Below are 23,070 nucleotides of genomic sequence, written 5' to 3' on the forward strand. Positions count from 1 at the left end.
AAACTCTAAAATTCTATCATGTGGAAATTGAATTGCCTTAAGATAAATAGAAGGGGCAGATATGTCTCCCCCCAAAAATGCAGACACATACCAAGATCTCAAGGGAACATAAGACAATACACTACCATAAATGCAATATTTGCATTCCAGGCCCCAGGGACTGTGTATCATGGCCGCTGTTGCCTAGCAATGCTTACAGTTCTTATTGGAGGAGTATAGAGATATATTCTGGTAACTTACTTGGTCTTCTTATTCTCGTACGGCCGATGCGAGGAGGGAGCACGACAGTGTGGGCGTTTTCTTGGCCTCCCTGGACCCCGTCGAACTGGACTTCGAGAACTCTCTTCCTTACTGTAAATGGAGAGAGAGAGGAGTCTGATTTAAAAGTGTTTTAATGGACACAAATATAAAACCTCTTCAAGATTTTGATGGTTGACCTTGCAGACAGAGATCGTTTAGTTCGCCCTTGATGTCAGACATGTGACCTATTATCTCACTACTGCAGCACTAGTTTTAATTTAAGTCTGTAGACTACATAAATCAGTGGTCTCCAATCTTTGACTCTCCAGCTGGTGTGCAATTACAACCCCAGTATCATCTAAAAGGTCTATCTAAGCTGTGGGAGGTCAATTTTATCTCTGCTTTGACTGTAACCTCAAATGGTCTAATGATTGACAGGTCATATTCCAAAAATGGAAGAGACTCCAAAAGCCATACATCCCACAACTTAGATATCCCAAATACCCATTACTCCCTTAATGCTACAGGATATATATATATTTATGTCATCGGGCATGGGGTTTGTATAGAGCAGGATTAGGGTCCGATCCCACTGCTTACATGGCAGGAGGTGCCGTCTGTCTTTGACGCTCATACTGATCGCAGCTATTAACCCCTTAAATGCTACTGTCAATTCTGATAGCTGTATGTAAATGCCCTAACCAGTATTCGGGGTCCCCAAACACCCCCAGCAATAAGATCACGAGGTGTCGTTTGGTTGCCATGGCAGCCTGGGTCTTTGTGATAGCCCTCAGGGCTACCATGGCCGATTCCCTATCATGTAAAATTTGGTATCGTCGTAATCGTACTAACCTATATCATGTCTCTTTTGCTGCAGTTTGTACCCCCTTCAGCCTCAAAGATAGTGGAATTGTACTTTTCTCCATTTCACTCCATGTAGAAATGTTTTTCAGTACATTAAATAGTACAATTGAAAAATATAATGCATTCACAAAAAATAAGCCCTCAGACAGCTACGCTGAGAGATAAATGAAAAAGTTATGATTTTTTTTTTTACGTAAGGGAGGAAAAAACAAAAATGGAAAAAAGAGGGCCGCGTCATTAAGGGGTTACAGTAACAGCTGGAGGCCCCTTCCACTTAAAAGCAATGTAATTTACAGAACATTGATCATCCCTAACATGAAATGCCCCCAATCCTCACTGTCCCCCTACCATGCTGCCCATTTATATCTGCTTTGGTGATGTACTGAAACATCTACTTACTCATGGTCATGTCTCCTTTGCAATTTCACCAGCTCCCTTTGCTTCTCTTTATATCGTCTCTGGATCTCTGCCAGTTTCATTCGCATGTCGACCTCCTCAGTGTCCAGGTGGTCAATGGCAGCCTTCAGCGGACAGACCTAAGGATGGATGAGAAACAATATCTGTTTAGAGTGATACTATGTAATCAATAAATGAATGTGAAGGAATAGGTGGGAATACAATTATTATCTGGATGAAAACGGCTTCTCTCATTTACCGGCTTTGTTTTAGGTGTCCAGATATATGTCCGGCGTGATAGGCGGACACGAGGTGTCTGTTTCGGGCAGCAGGTAAGGTGGCATGTTGGTTTAGCACCCTCTAGACTATCAGCCTCGGCAAGAGACCATGCAGCAGCGATGGTTGCAAAAACTTGAAGATCAGAGATTACCAAATCATCTTCACTGGCTAAAATGAAAGGAGAAATTTGTCAAATAAAAAATTTCAAAAAGCCCACTAGGACAATTAAATTTACGTAAAAACCGTTATTTTACATTGATGCATTTATGTAGATATTAATAGAAAATAGACCAAAAGTATACCCAGAGAGGCTATCCAAATTGGGATTATTCACCCTGGAAAAAAGACGGCTAAGAGGTGATCAAATAACCATGTATAAGTACATGAGGGGACAATACAAGGATCTCTCCCATGATCTGTTTACACCCAGCACCACGACGGTAACAAGAGGACATCCGCTACGATTAGAGGAAAGTAGGTTTCATCACCAAGATAGAAGGGGATTCTTTACTGTAAGAGCAGTTAGACTGTGGAACTCTCTGCCAGAGGAAGTGGTGATGGCAAAATCCATAGAGGAGTTTAAAAGGGGACTTGATGTCTTTCTGGAGAGGAAGGACATTATAGGATACAAGTCTTAGGTTAATTAATCCGGGTATATAGGCAGGTAGGAACTATTAGGGGTTGATCCAGGGATTAGTCTGATTGCCATTAGGGAGTCAGGAAGGAATTTTTTCCCCAAAAGGGCTAAATTGGCTTCTGCCCTTGGGTTTTTTTTGCCTTCCTCTGGATCAACACAGGAGGATAAACAGGCTGGACTAGATGGACATTGTCTTCATTCAGCCTTACATACTATGTTACTATGTTACTATGTTACTATGTTACTATGTTATTACTATGTATGACTTTGAATCTTAATGTATTGAATAAAAGAATTGAGGGACAGCAGGAAGAATCATGATGGCAAAAATGTCTAAATGTATGACTATATAGTATAAATGCAAAGTTAGAAAGAAAAAATTAGTGTATGATTTAGACTGGGTTTCCGTTCATCGGTTATGACCAACCAGTATATTTATGCAGGAGCCAGACACAACTAATGTCTTTTTGGTGCACTTTTGGCACTGGTCCTGCATCCATAGCCGGAGCAAAAAATATGATTTTTTTCTAGATGGTGTAGGGAGAAATCCATCAACAAAAACGCTGTATGCTTCGAACTATCCCATAAAAAACTATGAGATCAGTCCTGGCATGGCTGGACATATGGGAAGCTGACCTTAATAGTCATATAAATTGAACATAAGAATTCAGTGCACAACCTGCTAGGAGGGGGATCCGATGGTGTTAATATCCTCCCAGTTTTTGGCTCTCCACTTGCTAGGCAATCTAGTTATGGGTTGAGAAGGCTATGATACCATTCAAAATTGTTATTACAAACGTATAGACAAATATCCAAGTGGATCTTGCAAAAAAGCAGTAATAATATCACCATTGTTACTTTTACATATTTCCAGTTACTTAAATATTAGAATGATTAATCTGTCTTTAAACCTGCAGTAATATAAGCCCTGCATCTTTGATTCTGGAGGACAGATCGTATTTTCGTTTTCTTGTTTTTTCCCCTCATTATATTAAGGATATAAATTCTCTAATTCTATCTATGATAATAAACCAAATCCATTAAAACACCCAGCACAAAATGCAATGATTCCATCAAATAAACAGGTGTAAGAAGAGGTGTTGCAACTCCCCTTGGAACAAGCAAGTTGCCAATTATTGCCACTGCTCCCCGTAAAGATGCCCACACGAGTGTTTAGAGAACCATCTTCCAGACACCAGACGGTTGATGTGGTTGCATTTCCGTGCATTACCTTATCCACGATGGCAAATGCAATCAATACTAAAAGCTACTTGGAGAACATTGCCCTATTTAAGTATGGCTTCCTGTGCAATATCGCAGCTTAGCACATGTGTCCATCTGTCTTCCAACTGACAACACACTTCCGATGGGTCCCATGACAGACACACAAAGGGGCTGGCCTGCAATATGCAGCTAATTATCACCCCCATTACGCTACATGGTTTATAATTCATCATCCAAAGAAAAGCCTTGCCACAACTTACTAGAGAAGGTTTATTATAAAGGGGCCAACAGGCATTGAGAGGGTTAAGACTTGTAGAACGTCTATTTAGCCCTTTAACAATGGGGAGCAAAGGTAAAGACAAGAATTTAGCAACTGATTAGCATTTGCTCCAAATAACCATTATTTATGGGACTGCACAGACCAATATTTACAGAAAGTAGTTTAGATTATAGACGTTCGCGAAGAATTTCATAATTTTTTTAGTATTAAGAAATAGGGATTTTTAGGTGGCTTGTTGGCTTGTGAGGAAGAATGTCCCACTGATCTGCCTAGCAAAGCATATAAGTCAATGAGAGGACTATGAATGGTAATCAATCAATATCAACCCTTAAAACCCCTGCCCAACTTCGCACCTTGTGGCAGCTACATTCTCCTATAAGACCCTATTGTTGTTTTGGGATAAAAAACTGGGTCAGGCAAGGTTGACATCCGATATAGAACACCCTCAAGGTTGTCACTATTTCTATAAGATTTCATTGACCTCCAGAAGTTTACTTTGTGGCACAACTCACGTACTCACTTTCATGGCCCAACATTAATAAATGGATATATGCTTTTTTGAGGTAAAAGAACCCCTTTGTCTCACGTCAGAAGAGATTTGTGTGTGAAGCTCCATGCTATATCCTATAGCAAAGTTAATAACAATTAAGAAGAATAAGATTTTTTTTTAAATACCAAAATTTGCAAAAATAACCAAAAACAGAGCAAACTACCACTGATGGTCTATTTAAATAGTAAATGTTAAATACCAGGGTGCCCAAAATAACAGTGGTCTTGTTAACAGCTTGCTAAAGACCAAATCCCTGATGTCCCCTCAAAAAAAAGTAACTCCAATAGACTGGGCATCATACTGGCTGGTAAGAGACTGGAAGCTCAGTCACACTGTATCGTTGCACACTTCTATGCTGCAGTGTGTTTATTTGCTGAACTAGGGAATCAAATCCTCCCTCTTAATGGCTGTTCTAAAAAGTGACTTTGGAGGGGAAGGTCGGGGGCTCAGGGTCCCTGTGGAGAGCAAGAGTCTGTGATTAACTAGCACACTGCTCTTAGAGGCCTGGGCTGCAGTGTTTGGGTTTAATAATCTCTCAGGAGATGACAATACTGAGCATGCAGGGAAATTAAGTGCATACGATCCTGGGCTTTTAACTGCTCTTAGAAGAGAAAACCCTTCCCTTATTTTCCCTACAGACTTCTGGAAAAGCTTCAAAGGGTGTGTATTAACCCTACCCACACCTTATTATAAATAATTAGTGCATGCTGTGGACTTCAGGAGTGAGATGCGCATCCTACTGGTCAAGTGATCTTCTGTAGGTTACTAGACAGCAACCACTAAACAAGGCTACAGAAGCCAATAACATTTCGGGGGGGGGGGGGGGGAATGCAAATTTTTTTATTTTTTTCCTTCACTGTTTTTTTTGTCTGCTTAATTGGATCTACTGCAACCTATAGTAGATCCAATTTTGCTCAGGATCCTTCTATGGTTAAATAAACAATACTTCTGTTCTGTTGGCAGTGGTTGAGTTTTGGGCTTATGCCGATACCTAGCAACCAATTTTAGCAAGTTGTAAAGTATGGCGAAGGTACAAAGGAACAAGCTGGTTCTCAGAAAAATTAAGGAGGTGGATTTCAGACTCCCTTAAACAATACAGCTCAGCTGGAGTCACCAACCTTATTGAACAAAGACTGACCATCAATAAAGGAGGTAAATGTTTTAAATGGAAAATGGAAATCACTGTGAAAAAAAAAGTTAAAACATGACTTATTAACCTTATTGAGCAAAAACATAAAGGGCTCTAGTGGTGGGTATTGGTACTACCAAAACAATTACACTAGTAAAGAGTACAAAGATCACTTACCTTTCGCATCTTGCAGCTGGTCTTGCAGAGCCAGATCTGCTAACTCACTGAGCAGAGCAATCCCATGAATACCTGAGCTTGTGGGAAAGGATGAAGTGTCGGCAGCTGAGAAGAAGTTCCCCTCTTCCTGAATGGAAGGGAGTTCTCCTAAGGAGATACTGGCAGCTATGAGTGTATCCAGACTATAGAAGGATTCATGATGGTCTATTTCAGCTGGTGAGCAAGGTGATGAAGGAGTTAGATGCTCATCATCTTCTGCCTGTACATCCCTAGAGTCCAGGTCATTATTGACCTCCTGCAACAAAGTCTGATCTACATCACTACTAGCCCTATCATCAGGCTCCCCCACAGTCACTGAAGCCTCAGGTGGCTCCTGAGAAATGTTTGGCAACTCATCAGCCAATGTGCCCTCAGTGTTACAACCATCACTTTGTTCTTTATCTTCATTTGCTTCAAAACATTGAGATTCTGCATGTTCCTTCTCTTCCACATTAGTCTCTGGCTCATCCAAACTCCCACTGGCTATATCTTCTTCACTCTCCTGGGACTTGGAGAGCTGGGGTTCTTGGCTACAAATCTCACTTAGATCTGTGTCAACTAGGCGAGGTAATTCTTGGTGATCCTCCAAAGAGTCCACTGCAACTGCTGCGTGACAAGAGGATTGTTTTGAAGGGGTAAACGTCCTTGACTGCTCAGGTTCTGCTGCAGTTGATGCTGTTTGCATAGTTTCAGGAGCAACAGGGTCCACAGAGTGCACACGGTGGGGAGTTGGAGAGGTATAGGATTGGACAACCTCTGGGTAGGGGTATCCAGGAGGCAGATCTATGTAACAGAAGTAATGAAATCAATGAAAACCTAAATCCACCACAAAGGTTAAAAGACAGGAAAAGAAAAAAAAACACACAGAATTTTTAGGTAGAACTTATGCTGAATAGTTAATAACACCATTGCTTTAAGGATATTACATTGTTGACTCAGTGACATCTAAGGCTCCCTGTCCACAGATCTCAGCCGCAGAAGCCGCCACCCGGGAGCAGGAGCCAACACACGGTTCTCCGCAGGTCAGCCTATCTGACAGATAGGCTGACCGCGGAGAATCGGGGCAATTCGCAGCATGCTACGAATTGCCGGCCGCGAGTGGAGAATCGCAATGATTCTCCACTCATGGACAGGGGGCCTGCGTGATCTGCCGGCGATTTACCGCCTTACAACTTTAAAATTATAATGTAGGTCCTTAGTAGGTTTTGGCACCTTCACGGTTATTTTTTCAGTTTAAGTAAGATACCACCCTTAATTAGTTTATATAATTTTTTTTACTGTATCTTTTTATTTCTATAGCGCCAACATATTCCGCAGCGCTTTTAAGTAATTACAAGTAATTACCCCCCCAAGCTGGGTACTCATTTTACCGACCTCGGAAGGATGGAAGGCTGAGTTCACCTTGAGCCGGCTACCTGAACCATGTGAAGATTGAACTTGCAACCTTCAAGTTGTGAGCGAGAGCTTAGGACTGCATTTCTGCTGCCTTAACACTCTGCGCCACACGGGGAGGACAACTTATGTGTGGACCCATGCAACCGAAAACAAAGAAAAGATACTCAAGGACTACCAAGCAGTGGTTAGTAAAGCCTTTTTTCATTTACTATTTTTGGCAGTTCATCTTCCACTTCCTACAATATCAGTGTTTTCAGATCTGAGTGACATTAGCCAAACAAAAAAAAAACTATTTGTGATGATAGCAAATCAATTTTCAGGAACAATTGGCCAAGCATTACTTAAAACGTATTTGTTGTCTGTTGCCAGCATCCTGAATGTGCAGCCAAATAAGTTCAAATATGTGAAGAGTCAAATATGGTAGCCTATCATAGAGACCCCATTCCAGGCTGGTCTCATCCCCATTTTAATGGGTAGTCTCCACAGCTGCAGTGCACTTAAGCCATGAAAATAAGATGTGGGCCAAAAGAATCCCCGGTTCCATTAAAAGGTCATGAGAGTGGAAGTGCCAAGCTGCTGCTGAGAGGGGCCTAATTTTAATCTTTGCTATTGGGCCCCATTTCTTCTATGTGCACAACTGTGTTAATCTGTAACTCTTTGCCATAACCAGCCAAAATACCCTAGATGAATGCTCTTCCAGAGTAGTGTTCTCTCAAGAACAAGGCCGATATATATATATATATATAGCATATAAAATAATTGAAAATTCATCATAGATCAAGGTTGATTTTTTCAAAAGGTGATTTTTTTGTTGTTTTCACTAATATGCACATGGACACTCGTATGAAATGTGTACCACTGTATAGTGGGATTGAGCCAAGATCATGAAGAAAAGACGTAGAAAATGCCACGTGTGTTTTTAGCTATCAGACACCAAGGTGGCGGATGAAATGGCAGCCACTGAAAAGTGAAAATGCACTATAGGTTTATACAGCAAGGAACTGATCTCGTATATATCATAGAGGAAGCTACTAGGTGGGTCAACACTTTTTAATGTTTAACCCCTTGAGTGGCGGGTTTCCTACCACCCTGTCGTGCACACCAGGGCGGGTTTTTTAAAATGGTCTAATCATTGATTTTCAACTAATTTTGCAGTTGCGTCTCAAGAGCCATAACTTTTTCATTTTTCCATTGACATGGCCATACGAGGGCTTGTTTTTTGCGGGACAAGTTGTGATTTTTTAAACAGGAGGGAGGAAAAAAAGAAATGGGGAAAAAAGGAAAAAAGGGGCCATGTCATTAAGGGGTTAAATAATGTATTAACTTCCTTCTCTGGGTCATTACGACGCATGGATACCACATGTGTGATTGTATTTTTGATTTTTTACAAAGTAAAGGGAGACAAGTGTTTTTATAAAAAAAAATTTATAATTTTTTAACTTTTTTTTTTTTTGTCCCTTTAGGGGACTTCCACTGGGACCCATCAGGACCCCCTGATCACATTCCGGGGGTCCGATGGTGACAGCCCTTTACATGCTGCAGTGACAGCCCTTTACATGCTGCAGTCACATAGACTGCCGCATGTAAAGGGTTAACACAGCAGAGATCGGAGGTTTTCTCTGATCTCTGCTTTAAGAGCTGGTACCTAGCTGTCCTCTGATAGCCAAGCACCAAGCTCTCCCTGTCACAGAGACCATCGGCTTGCTTCTGACAAGCCGATGGTCTCTATGGCAACCTGTAAACAAAGCAGGAGATTGCCGGCATGTCGGCAATATCTTCTGCTGGTTTTTCAAAGCCCTTGCTTTGTTCTTTGTGGGACTGTGCAGGCAGAGCACAATGTCACAGCTTGTGGCATTGTGCTCTGCAGCTCCCATAGTGATACATAGCCCGGAAATCTTCCGGGCTATGTCACTATGAGCAGTGGAGCTCGTCCCGGAAAATTTCCAGGCGTGCCACTCAAGGGGTTAAAGGGCATTTTCACCAGTAACAGTAAATAGGTATTTGATCCATCATTATCTGTGAAGCTGAACAGTTCTATTAACTCAGATTTTTTTATTTGTATTTTGGGACATATGGATTATAACCAATATGGGCCCCATTACAGCTGCCACTTGGTTGTCACCGGGCTTTCATGGGAATTATATAGTTTTGCAGTGACATAGGAGTCTGAGATGTATCACTTCATAACTAGACAGATTTGCCATTCAGAAGTCTGTGAAAGCTAGATCACCTTTCTTCAAGGAAGCTCTAATGATGGAAATATTTGTTATCACCCAGGTTCTTAGAAACACATATGAAAGGAACAGTGGAATAAATATTTTTATAACCTTTGAAAGGAAATACTCATTAAAAAAGGAATGAAGATATTAATGCTGGGAGTTCCTGTCCCAATGACTACTGCTGAAAAGTGTGGGACAACAGTAGTCACCAGGATCACTACGCGAGTAAAACAATGAAGTCAAATACACTAATAAATGTAAAGTCATAATAAAGGGGTAATTAAGGGCTTGCTGTAACTATTTTAGTGCTTAGTCATGTGGGAGGAGTAATTGAAACAGGATACTACAGTGTTACTAGCCAACCTTCATTAGGTGGACATACCCTTTAAGGAATACTCAGAATAAGGGTACATGCATACGGTTAATATGCATTCTTGGACGCAAGTTGCATTGGACAGCACTCGGACATCCCAAATGGGTGTATGCACATGTGCCGAAAATCGGCCAAAAATAGGATTTTTTACTCAGGCTTTCTGTCGGAGTGAGAAAAAAAAAAAGGCCCATGTGCATACACTCATTCAAATGAACAGGAACTATTTCTGTCCGAAAATTGGCCAGAAGAAAATGCTGTATGCATGTACCCTAAAAGCAGTACAACTGAAGACATGGTCAAAAATATTAACTTCGTAACCCTTTGCAACGCATGAGAATGCAGCGCATGCACTCACAGAATCGTTGATTCTTCAGGCCAAACACAAAACCAAAGCTTTAAAAAAATAAATAAAAAATCAAAAACAGAATGAAAAGGACGGAAACAACGAGGGACTGAGAGAAATAATGTAAAAATTTGATGACATGAAAGCTCTTAGGCTTCCCCTTGTTGCTAGACCACCGGACAGGAGCACCATTCAGGAGGACGTGGGAGGTGTAAAAAGAAATGGTCACAATGAGAAATGGAGTTGAAGCTGCAAGCGTGAGAAAAAGAGAGGAATGATGGAAGGAAAGAAAAGTAGAAACATGACCAGACCAAGCATTAGATAGATGAAGTAAGAGACTGCATAAAAGGGAGGGTGAATGATTGAAAGCAGAGGAGATAGATGGACATGGGTGGGTGGGGGGTGGATTAGACAGGTTTAGAAGATGGATGAAGCCAGCGGGAATCATTACCCTGGCTGTTTTCTGGGTGTTTATGCAGCTGACACAGACTGAGGACTAGGAAATAAATGTTATCACTCTGTCTTGAGAAGGCTCTGAAGGTGCCCGAAGTTGGCAATGCCCCCCCCCCCCCCTCCTTTCCCTCCATGGCTGCTCATCATCATAGGGTTATTAATGGTATCCTTCCACCCTCCTGACAGCATGGCCAGATGAACAGAATATCACTCCACCGGCTTAGTCCCTCACACAAGAACAGTTCAAGGAGACATCCGTGACTCATAACCTTGGGGTTAAGACACAGCCTGGTCTTTGAAGTAGAAGTAATATTCTGTGATCCCAAGCCAGTAAGGCTTCGGGACCCATGAAGCAGTTCTTCCCAGAAAATGAGGAGTGGGACTTTCTAATTTTAACTCCATAAGTGTTTGATTGTGCCTGGAATACACTGCAGTGATTCAGGCACGGGCTGGCAGAACCTACAGTGGAGGGGAGCAGATTTCCAACCATACGCAGAGGAGACGTGGTGACAAATGGGCCTTGCGGCATGCAAATATGTTTTTAATTTAAAAGGCAATCAATAGCACTGCAATTCATTTAACGGGATGTGTAGATCCCTTCCATTGCGCTGCAGATTTTTTTTTCCTTTGACTTACTGTTAACCTCTTTAGCGCCAACAAACACCATGAGCAATGTGAACGTACCTGGTTCCAGTGATTTGGGATAGTCTCTAGGGGGTTGTCCTTCTCCTCTCCGATCTTCTCCCTCTTTCCCCTTGGAGCTTTGAACGGGCACAGGGCTAACAGCTGGAGAGCTGGGCACCAAGGCGGAGCTGCCATCAGGGCAGGCCGGTAAAGTGCATGGGGCCAGTGGCCGGGGTGTTGGGCATTTGGACGGAGGCCGTAGGGCAGGTGAGTGTGAGCAGGGTGAAAGCTTGGGTTGTGCAGGGGCAGAGGGTGGTGGAAGCAGCAAGCTGGGTGGGGTCTGGCTCTTGGAAGTGTTTAAGGCATCTGCTTTACTATGAGGCTTTACTGCCTTTTCTGGTGGGTCGTCAGGCTCTGGCAGATGATCTTCAGTCTTCCTCTATAGAAGGAAGTGAATTGTTACATTAGTGCCACATATGGAATAGAAGCAATCATTAACATATAAGAACTCAAGTCTGACATACTTGAAGATGGGTTTGCCTCTGAAGCTCTAGAGCCTGTGCTGCCCTTTGCTGTTGCAGGGCATAGAGCTCTTGTTGCCGTAGAAACTGTGACCGTGAGTAGACCGGGAGCTGTCCTGGATGCTGGAGGTGAGAGGCGGGTCCTCTGCCAGGGTACATCGGAGGCCACAAAGAAGCCTGATCCATGACATCAGCTGGGGAAGGAGGGAAGCATAAATTAGAATGCCGAACAGTCCATGCCACTTGAGCCAATTAAAACAATTGCTTTCACTTATTACTGTGCTAAATAAACAGTCCATATATAATATGAGCTTTACATTTTCAAACTTTTTGGTTAAAAGGTCCATCAGCCTTTGCCTTACTCTTATCTCAAATCAGTATATCTCCTTATATAATTTACGGTACCAAGTAATCATACAGAGAACAATTTTTCAGTACTATGAGGCTACTATATGGCACTGTTGCATGCAAAGCTTCAATACAATAGAATTTTAACCCTTCTAGAACACATCATTCATAAAATGCATTGCCCTTATTAACTTACCAAGAGAGTGTGGAGCAGTGTGGGGAGAGGGCTCCGGAGGTAGAATGACCAGTTGGGCAGGAGGTTCCTGTGATAGGGGGAACACTGGTTGCATGGCACTAGGCATAGATGGGGGAAATCCTGGGGGCAGGTTCTGATGCAAAGCAGGGTGACTAATACCTGGTGGCAGATAGATTAGCTACAGTTTATACGACTTGGAGGACTCTGATATTTTTCGCATCCATCATAGTTCAAATTATATATTTTTATATAATAAAAAAAAATCTGTGCAAGTGCCAGGGCAAGGGAATATTTCCAAATTATGTCCAGTGCCAAGTTACTCAATACCATTTTATTTGTCTTCACATGGGAAGACCAGTTTCCTTTGAGCACACACGTCTAACAAATTTATGCCAGCACAAAACTGCAGCGTGAGTTTGGAACACTTGATTACACATTGTTCTGCTTTTCAGTTGTGCAAAAAAATCCATGTAGCCATGATATAACTTCTTAAAATTAGAATACTCACTGTATGAAGGGCCACCCATCCATATGGAAGGACTCCTTGTTCTGGGTAGCCAGTGGGGATGGGTTGGGTGTGTATGTGGTGTAGGATCAGCTCCTAATTGGCTGGCTTGGAGAGAGGAACTGCTCGCTATCATAAGATGAGGGGTTAGATCACCAGGGCAACCGCTGGAAGGATGGATTCTAGCAAACTCAACCAGGTCCTTGTTTTCTCTAAAATGAATGGGACATGAAAAGTGTGAAACAGGATTAGGAGTCCACATTCCTGGGATATAGCCGCCCTAAGAGCTAGAACCAAGGAGTCTGTTGTATAGAACTGACAACTACTCACTGCATTAAAAGGTCTCTACCAGGGATCCCTAGCCTTTCATCACAAAGACGGTTTCTCTCTTCTTCTGCATCCAGGTCAATCACATGCATGGACCGACCAGAGCCTGCAAAAAGTATAAAAAGGGGTCAGTGTAAAAACAAAAGACTATTCATGTATACCAAAGCAGATCTTCTATTCAGAAGGTGTTGACTTCTACATAGACTAGGATATTCACAAATATTAATTAGCTTGATTTTTTTCAAAAAACACGCAAGGTGACATGGTCTACATAGTTCTTACACCACAAGCAACAATCAATCAGTCAGGATGACCGTAAATATTAGGTCGAGTAATAGATCTCAATGGAGAATAGTGTTTCAATAACACAACGAAGGCACGATTTACAAAAGGCAGTTGCATACAGAGGAACATAGGTTTGGGTGGACATCATCTTTTAGAGTTGGTGGGCTAAAAAGTTGAAACACTCATAATACTAAGAAAAGACACTCCTAAGTTCTGTAGCCTACCATGAGGTGAGGTCAAGAAGGGGTTAACATCTTAATTCTGAGGGTCTTGCCAACTGACTAGACAAGTCTCAACTGGAAGCTGTGTCTTATTGGGAGATTGGCCCAGAGGCCGGCTAATAAAAAACATGTGCTCTAAACAAGCCAAGGGCTTCTGGTAACCCCGGATATTATTTTCCTGCCAACATCATAACCCCTCCCTCTCTGTTGGTCCCCCCAAACCACATGGTGACATCACTCTCATCACACATCAGACAGGAACCTCTCACGCCTCCTACTCACAAAACACTTCCTCCCAGTAGAATCCACTGTGCAAATCTTGATTTAGCAGGTTTCTTAACTTAGCCACTGACTCCTGGCACAAACTAAAGGTTTGGGTGTCTGTAGCTCCACGTGTTAACAGCAGTACCATGCATCTGACACCACTATAGTTGTAGAATACTTTGCCTGTCTTCAGATTAACCATTCTCAGATCCAGATAAAAGCTTCGCTTTGGGGGAAAACTCTTAAGGGCATGAGTCATACCTCCAAAGCAGCAACAAATTTAGTCATGTACTAGTTATCAATCTGTATACTCACATGTGACCACAAGGCTTTGCACACTTTTACTTTCCTTTAGACAGGTGCATACACAAAACACAATGCTATGTATAAACCACTCTCTCAGTACCTAAATAAATCTGGGCAATTGAGTCAAGAAAAAAAGCAGACGGTTGATAAATTCTTAGTGTAACTTAGTTCTAAGGTTCATATACATCCATGTTTAATGGTATAATGGTGGAAAATGAGGCCAATGCCAGCAGACCTAGTGGTAACATGTCCAGGGGCATGGATAACTCAAAAACATGGTGAGTCATCCCATAAACCAACATCACATTTTGAATACCAGCATGTTTTTAGGTCATTGCTACCGCAGGTAGAGCAGAACTATGATAAAGTTGCCCACAACAACTTTTGCTAATTGTACCTACCTTTCTGAGATACATTATTCCTGCTCTGTCGACTTGAACCTGAACCATAAGATGACTCATGGCGGCTGCTATTATCTTTTTGACGTGCCACTGCCACAGCAATGCCAACAGGAGGCTGCCTGACTTCCCCTTCACCATGAGAGGTGTCATTCTCTCTGCTTCGGGCACAGTCCATCCTCTCTTGTTCAGGCTGGCACTTGTTTCCATGGAATTTAATTTCTTGATGGGAACAGCTGGTCTTCATGTTACCCAACCCCACAAAGGGGGTCCTTTGACCCACAATAAGTGCTTGATTGCTGTATTTAAGCAGGTTTTTCATAGCAGACACCTCATCTGTGGGGCCTTGTATTTCCTGGCTCAGAGGAGGGCCTGGAGTCATCAGTGCAGCCTGTTGTAAACTTGTGCTAAAGGGGTCAAGGTAAGAGTTCTTTCTGTCCTCGCCAATAGACATGGGAGGTTCTGTCCATGGGGCTAAATGAGGCCCACTGTAGCCCAAGGAGCTGAGCTCAATGGTCTTTCTTTTTCCATCGTGGCTACTTCCTGTTTGCTCCATGTCTGTCGGCCTGTGCTGCTGGTGCCGTATCCTTGCAACTTTTTGAGAGCTACTGTGCACGTGGGAGTCCTTAGAGGACCGATCTAAAGTGCAGCAGGACTGGCTGGTTTTTATACAATGTACATCCTGGTTAGGACGGGGACAGTCTTGTGGTGCAGGCATATCAAAGTATGAAGTCTTATCAATGCCCCTCTGCATAACAGTCTCTGAATTTCCATGGTTTGAGAAGTCCAGGTTTTTGATCCTTGCGGTTGTGTTCTGTGGCCACTCTGACCTCCTATCCCCTTTTGACTCAGCTTTTAAATGGGAGAATGTATTAGAATAAGACCCAGGAGGGTGGGAGTCAGAGTTCATATCGTGGCTCTTTTCTTTTCCATCTCCTCCTCTGTCCATATGGCAGTTATCCTGGGTCACCTGAAAAGGCCGGCTTTTGTCGGTGAAGTGCCCCACGGAAGGCACTAACGTGGGCCTGCCCATCTTTAGATCCCTGCCAGACTTGTCCTGCAAAGAGCATACAACGTCTGAGTTGGAATGAAGCTGCAGACAGGGGAATGAGCCAGTGGAGGTGTTAAGTGGAGCAGGAATGCTGGGGAGACTCGATGGGACAGTGTATGACACAGAGTGGTGAAGCATTTGCCTCCGCTCTAGGCACTCGCTGTAAGGTTGCTGGGGCTCATGCTGGGGATATGACCGATCAGATCTCATTTCTTTGGCACATCGATTCTGGCTACTTTGACGAGGCATTCCTGCTCCAACAGTGCAGCTGGACAGCAATGCTTTACCGGGGTCCCCATTGAGTACCTTTGAGGTCATTAGGCAAGAGTTCAGATGCTTGGTCCGATTATCACACGATCCTCTCTGGTGCATGTCCTCCTTGCAATGACTGTCCATAGACATGGGCAATACCAATTTCTGCCTCTCCTTGCCATCTTCCTCCAAGTGCCTATCCTTCAGGTCCCCTTTACCCATTTTCTCCTTGTTCAATTCTGTGCCCCCCAAATAACGGTCATTGTCCTTAGAAGATTTCTGCATGTGACTGTTCTCTCTGTCTCGGCTACATGAACCAATGGGATGACCAGGAGCTGCCCGTGCAATGCTGGGAAAATTGTGGTTGGCTGACAAGAGGGTTGGTTGGGCTGGAAGGTTCCGCAAATAGAAATTATCTGGAAAAGTAGAAGACACAATTTTAGGCAAGATCATACATCAATTATCCAATGTGTTACAAATATAAAGTATTATCAAACCCAACAGTTAGCAAAACAAATCTTGAAAAACATTTACAGTAACTGTCCAAGAAGTCAAAGAGTTTATACCCTGAGGGGCGACCCCTTTAACACCCGTAGTGACTACCATATTGAGAGTCACTCAGCATTCTTGCAGTCCTGAATAGCAAATCTGCCTGGTTAAAGGTGTTGTCCAGAATTACAAAACAGGGCTGCTTTCTTCCAAAAAGATAACCCCATGTGTCTACAGGTTGTGTGTGGTATTGCAGCTCAGCCTCATTCACTTTAATGGAACTGAGCTACAATCTCACACACAACAACTAGGCATGTATGGTACTGTTTTTGGAAGAAAGCAAGCAAGTTTTCTAATTATGTATGGTACAACCCCTTCAAGTTGTGAAAGCTAGGAGACAACCATTGATTGCAGAGCTCTGTACTTGGCTGCAGCAGCCTGAGAAATCCTATACACAGGCTGCTGCAGCCTGTAAACAGTATACCAGTGTGGAGACCCAGATCTGTCGGCAGAAGACATGCAAAGAGCTGGGAGGACTGAGTTTGAGCTCATTTGTTATTTTATGTTTATGGGGCAGTTAATTGTGCAATAAAAATATAAGTTGGACGTGGAAGCAGAAGATCTGGGCAAACTTGTGCTTCAGGTGCCTGAAAAAGCTGGAGGTGGGGGCCAACTACTGAGAAAAGCTGTACTGACATCCATGTTGATTTGTACTCAGATTTACTACATCAGTTTGTCTTTTTTTGTTTTTTAAACGTTTTTATTTTTAAAAATTCACGGCTTTTTCTTATTTTTGTCTCCCTCTCTCTTACAGTCCATGAGGCTTCAGACAGATAGAAAATCCACTGGCTCGCTATTACCCAGGATTAGTGGAAAACCACAATATTGTGAAAGGTGAGATCCCATTATGAGAAGTCTGTCAGCGCAGGGGTTCAGGGCCTGGACTCTCCCAAAATGTGCAGGACGGGGCCCCAGTGCTCTTGGGTTACACTCTAGCGACATCTCTCCACCTGTTCATTTCTGGACAGTCAAAATACAACTTTAATGGAGACAAATTGTAAGCCAGAGGCAGAAAAAAGACACCGTGGCATTCAGCTGGCACCGATGCAGGAAACAGAGTTCTAGTTTATAACCAAGAAGGAATAAATCTTCCTCCCTCCCTGCTGGGAAACGACGAGGCTGCTATATGTGGACACAGTATCAATATACATTTTCGATTACCCAAAACCTTAAAGGTCAGACTGCTAGTGTACTCAATTTATGTCTGGCGGACCATATTCCCTTCTAGAAAACTGACTTGAAATCCCAACTGTGCTATTCTATCCAAACACGTCCTGTAAAAAACTTACCAGTGAATGGATACCATAAATGTCTATAGGTGATGGATGCCATTTTATAGCATCTATCATGGGTATCCGTTTTCAGATACATCAGGATCTTCTCAATAACCTTTAGTGACCTATCAGTTAAACAAATACTATCATAGGTTATGCGTGATGGATGTATTAAATGGATGCTTCACAGTGGTATCCATCACCCATAGGTTAAAATAGCATCCATGTAACAGATATATATATTATATATCTGGTAAGACTGAGGTACTGATCATGAGTGCCCACCAGCATTAGCCACATTTGATGGATGTTCTAAGAAGGAATCAAAAGAACAGTTGGGGGCACCACAACAAATATGTAACACCAATATCTATATATAGGATAATTTTATTTTATTTTTTAGCAATTGGTGACATTCAACATGTGCATGGGATTTGTATGAAATGGGCTTGGGATTGGAGCCCGCTCTATATACGGCGGGTGTCAGATGTTTTTGATAGCTGACACCTGGCCTCAACAGCCATGATCAGAGTTCACCGACAGTGGCATTTAAATGGACCAATCAGAATCGAGAACTATGGAACTGCTCCTCTACAATAAGATTCAGGTGTCATTGCAGCCACGGGCCTTTTGAAGGCCCCCAGAACTGCCATGAATGTTTGCCCATTAAAATGTGCCATAGGCACGTGTTAATAGAATGCATGTTAAAATATAGTAAACTTCAATACCAGTATTGCAGTACACTGTAGAAGTGAGCAAACGATTACAAGTTCAAGCCTCCTGGGGGAAGGAATCTTCTTAACAGATTTATTTTTAAGGAATGAAAAGTACCTCTCCAGACACATACCAATATCAAAATGTCCAGGACCGGGAAAGCTTTCTATAGAAAATGTTACCTCTGACATGAAAAATAATTAAATAAATCTCACAGCTATGTTGGCCATGGTGTTCACACTACCTCAACTGGAAATACTGAATTAGCCATGCCAATACAGCGCCTTGTAAAAGGATTCACATCCTTTGGTGTTTTTACTGTTTTGGTGCATTACAACCTGGAATTATTATGGATTTTATGGCTTGAAATAGTATTATTACTCATGCACCCAGACAGTAGTTTATTCTGAAAAGTCATGTGAAATGACAGATATACAAGTGTTATATCCACATCTATTGCAGGTTTCATTGTTTTTGATGCAGAATTTAGCCCGGGATTTCACTCACTGCATTGCAATGAATGAAATCCACAATGAAAATCTGCAGTATTTCCACGACATATAGGGCATGCTGTAAATTTGAAAATCTGCTGTGGATTTATTCCTCTGCGAGGGAACTGGATTTGTTAAAGCCCAAATCACTTCAATGGAAGTGTTCAAACAAAGGCTGGACAAATATCTGTCTGGGATGATTTAGTGATCCACCACTGAGCAGAGGGTTGGACCCGATGACCCTGGAGGTCCCTTCCAACTCCACCATTCTAGGATTCTATGAACATTGTACTGTACTCTGTTACAGAATTTTGGTGTGGATTTCGGAACAAGTATGTGATATATGAAAGTCATCTAAAAGTTATGTAGAGCAGATTGACGCCACTTACCTGCCAGCAGCATGCAAAGGTTTTTTTTCCAGCAGATGTTAGCAAACATTGTTTTTGATGCCTGGTGGCTACAAACTACACAGGAAGATACTATTTATCCCGGTTTGCTATCCCTCCCTCACAAACCCATCTTTATTTTGCCTTTTAATCTTAATATTGTCACCAGTTTACTACTTGCTATTCCTGCTGGCTCTTCAGCTTCAGAAATGCAACGAAGGACAGATTAGTGGGGGATTACTGGAGGAATTTTTATGCGGCAAGTAATACAGAACGTTGAGAAGGTTAAGTAAACGCAGGTCATAAAAAATTCAAGTCCAGTCCTGTTATTTCAGCTTAGTTATAACTTTGCAAAAGGAAGAAAAAAAATCAGCGTGAAGGCTTGTGGGAATGCAGAATTTCTGCATGCATGCCTGCCTGGTGCCAAATGAAGTAGCTAAAACTTCTGCACGACATGTCAGCAGGCTGGTAACGGCAGAAAGTTCTACCAAGTAAGGAAGGTAATGGAACCAATTTTATCTTTTTGTCTTTACAACAGCAGCATTTCTAATGACCAATGTTTTTTGCCATTTTGTAACTCGATGCTTTTTGCGGTTTTTTGAACAGTAATTTTAGTATTTTACAATAATTAGGCTGTGATTGAGGCGTTTTATTGTGCATTATTATTAATAATTTACGTATTTGATTTACATTGGGTTTTTTTTACATTCCTCTTTGCTTGATTAGTAGAGTTAATGAACAGCAGAGTTTACTCCATACTTCCACTGGTGACCGGCATATGTGGGTCAAATACCTCTGAATTTGTCGGGAGACTAGGTTTCTAGTAATTACCTGCACACTAAATGTCTAAGTGACTGATTCATTCAGCGAGAAAAAGTTGAATTATAATCAAACCTGGTTCATGGCTGTCCAAGATTAGGAAGGAAAAGTTGTTGTTTTTTTAAATTTTCAACCCATGAAACAGTGCCCACTTGTCTACAGGCTGCACCTGGTATTGCAGTCAGGCCCATTCAAGTAAATAAGGCTGAGCTGTAATACCACATACAGCCTATGGAAAAGAGTGGCACTGTTCTGTGGGAAAAGCAGCCTTTTTTTGCTAATCTAAGACAATGGATCTTCTATGTTATAAATATCTTCCCTCTAATTCATGCAAACATAATGGTTGCATGTCCTTCTTATTTTTGTGTTTTCATTCCAAATTGAAGACCTCCGACCTTATTCATAATTGTATTATGCATAATAATTGATTTAAACACGACTTAAAGGGAATCTGTCACCTACTTTTAGCCCTATACGTTAAACTCATAGGCTAAAGCAGGTGACCTGCTGAATCCGGGGATGTAAGCGTTATACTTACCTCCCCCCATCATTCCCTTGGGGTGAGCACTGGAAGCCCCAGCTGAATGCACACTAAGTAGTCCGACTCTTCTAATTTTATAATGGGTGGACTACTTAGCAGCGCTGCTCAATGCGGCTTCCAGCACTCAAACCAGGAGAACGACAGGCAAGATAAGCGTAAAACTTACATCCCTGGACTCTACTAGTCACCTACTTACAGTCCATAAGCTTAGCTCATAGGGCTAAAAGTAGGTGACAGAGTCTCTTTAAACTTTTTGTATTATTCATTTCTCACCTCTTAAGGTCTGGTAGCAATAAACAAAAGGATGAGTAATGGACACTCCCAAAATACTGCATTCAGAACAAGAAACTAGAGGATATACCTTAAACATAGTTGGTTACAGCAACATTGGATAAATAGCTAGAGGTTACATATGACTTGAAGTCTGTTACAAGGAATTAGGAGGGGACTGCACTGCAAGGCAGTCAAAAAAGGAAACAGGCAAGCGCCAGGATATGGATGTCCACTAGGGGCGCTGCTTCTGGACTTTGTAGAAGACGGTGTTTGGTTCTGGTATAAGTAGTGCATAATATACAAATCTTACCTTTCTGGGACTCGTAGAAGCGATGTTGCCCATAAAGAACATTGCTGTTTCCGTGATCCAAGTGGCTCATGGGTAGAAAAGTGGAAAAACGAGGATAACCTGAAAAATACAGAATTAGAAGACCATTTAAAAACACAGTACTATGTTGCTCCTGATTGTCCCTCTACTGCTTTTTGCCATACTGTTCAGCAGGGGAGGATTCCCTTAATAATTAGCGACTTACCAATTCAAAAAGAGTGCATCAAAAGTGTCTAAACATTTACTTTCTTTTACTGCCATTTACTTAACAAACCTAAACCCAACATTAGAAAGTGTGTCTTGTTGACTTCGGTTTTCAGATGCCATGGTAGTTACTAGCATCACTAGTGAACTAAAGTTGGCCAAACTACTTTGTTGAGGATGGGGGCCGGGGGTCCTTGGGTTGGGGTTTGGGTTGTTGTGCTTGTTGTTTTTCATAAAACGTTTCAATAAAAGCTATACTACATGATTTTAAAAAATGACAAAACACCAAGAATTGGCCACAATCAGTTCAGTGATCTATTATTGGGGCGACATACAAATGAAGATATTTGTATATGGTTGGAACTGTGGTTAAGTAATACCCATCATAGTGGGAATAATCACAATGTAAAATGGTCAACCCTTTATGTTGACCATTTTACATTGTGCTGCCTCACATTCACTGCTACAAACACTCTCTATGCACCTATTATTCCTCCTACAGCCCATTATACCCAGGACTGCAACAGTAACAAGAGGGCATCCGCTAAGTTTAGAGGAAAGTAGGTTTCATCACCAACATAGAAAGGGATTCTTTACTGTTAGAGCAGCTAGACTGTGGAACTCTCTGCCTGAGGACGTAGTGATGGCAAAATCCTTAGAGGAGTTTAAAAGGGGACTAGATGTCTTTCTGGAGAGGAAGGATATTATAGGATATAAATCTAAGATTATTTGTTAATCCAGGTATACAGGCAGGTAGGAACTATTAGGGGTTGATCCAGGGAACAGTCTGATTGCCATTAGGGAGTCGGGAAGGAATTTTTTCCCCAAAAGGGCTAATTGGCTTCTGCTCTTCGGTTTTTTTTGCCTTCCTCTGGATCAACAAAACAGGAGGATAGACAGGCTGGACTAGATGGACATTGTCTCCATTCAGGCTTACGAACTATGTTACTATGTTACTATTACTGATCCCCCAAAACAGCCCTACTCTTGTCCATTGGCTACATCTGATTTTTCAGAAGATGAGGCTGAGCTGCAATCACACACATTGTCTATGGACAGGAATTGCGCCGTTTCTGGGGAAACAATAAGCATACAATTTTTTCTGCTCTAATGCATGGTTTTAAGTAAATACCCACCAAGCCTTTGAGCAATTATCATATTACTGAAGAATGCAAATGTACTAAGTGAGTAATCACTTCTGATTACCGACTAGACCATGATAGTCGCGCATTCCTTGTTTAGACCTCTGCCCCAAGAAGACAGCATGTCATAATCTAATAGCAGGTTATAGCATACTAGCCATGCTTCCTGTAATAATCTGCAGAGCCCCTGAGACCTGAACAGTCTGTACAAAGGGTTATCTTACCCAGGAAACCAATCAAACATTCCTTGGTCTTACATAACTAAATGATGCAATATAAGAAGTGGAGGATGTACCTCCTCCACCAACAAAACTAAACTGGGTTAGGGGCAGGATACGGAGGGGAAAATAATCTACAACCAGGACTCTGGAAGAACTAGGCTCAAGAGTATTTGCTACTTCCCTTCCCCCACGCCAAAATGAGGGAGAATGCAATTCAACTAGCCTAGACTGG

The 23,070-nt window shown here is 42.1% G+C and overlaps 1 protein-coding gene across 5 annotated transcripts in view; it reads right to left on the reverse strand.

Moving 5' to 3' along the window:
- Nucleotides 1–23,070, reverse strand: part of BAHCC1 (BAH domain and coiled-coil containing 1) — a 155,267-nt gene that overhangs the window by 24,748 nt on the left and 107,449 nt on the right. For all 5 annotated transcript variants that reach the window (XM_066586712.1, XM_066586714.1, XM_066586710.1 and 2 more), the window contains 11 exons: nucleotides 21,254–21,352; nucleotides 14,597–16,312; nucleotides 13,123–13,225; nucleotides 12,796–13,004; nucleotides 12,288–12,446; nucleotides 11,747–11,937; nucleotides 11,283–11,661; nucleotides 5,777–6,598; nucleotides 1,760–1,947; nucleotides 1,504–1,640; nucleotides 241–351 (listed from right to left, as the gene is read on the reverse strand). In XM_066586712.1, the coding sequence (XP_066442809.1) occupies nucleotides 241–351; nucleotides 1,504–1,640; nucleotides 1,760–1,947; nucleotides 5,777–6,598; nucleotides 11,283–11,661; nucleotides 11,747–11,937; nucleotides 12,288–12,446; nucleotides 12,796–13,004; nucleotides 13,123–13,225; nucleotides 14,597–16,312; nucleotides 21,254–21,352 (4,114 nt within the window). The remainder of the gene's footprint in view (nucleotides 1–240; nucleotides 352–1,503; nucleotides 1,641–1,759; nucleotides 1,948–5,776; nucleotides 6,599–11,282; nucleotides 11,662–11,746; nucleotides 11,938–12,287; nucleotides 12,447–12,795; nucleotides 13,005–13,122; nucleotides 13,226–14,596; nucleotides 16,313–21,253; nucleotides 21,353–23,070) is intronic.

The sequence above is a fragment of the Eleutherodactylus coqui genome, chromosome 13, assembly GCF_035609145.1.
Source record: "Eleutherodactylus coqui strain aEleCoq1 chromosome 13, aEleCoq1.hap1, whole genome shotgun sequence".
NCBI lineage: Eukaryota > Metazoa > Chordata > Amphibia > Anura > Eleutherodactylidae > Eleutherodactylus > Eleutherodactylus coqui.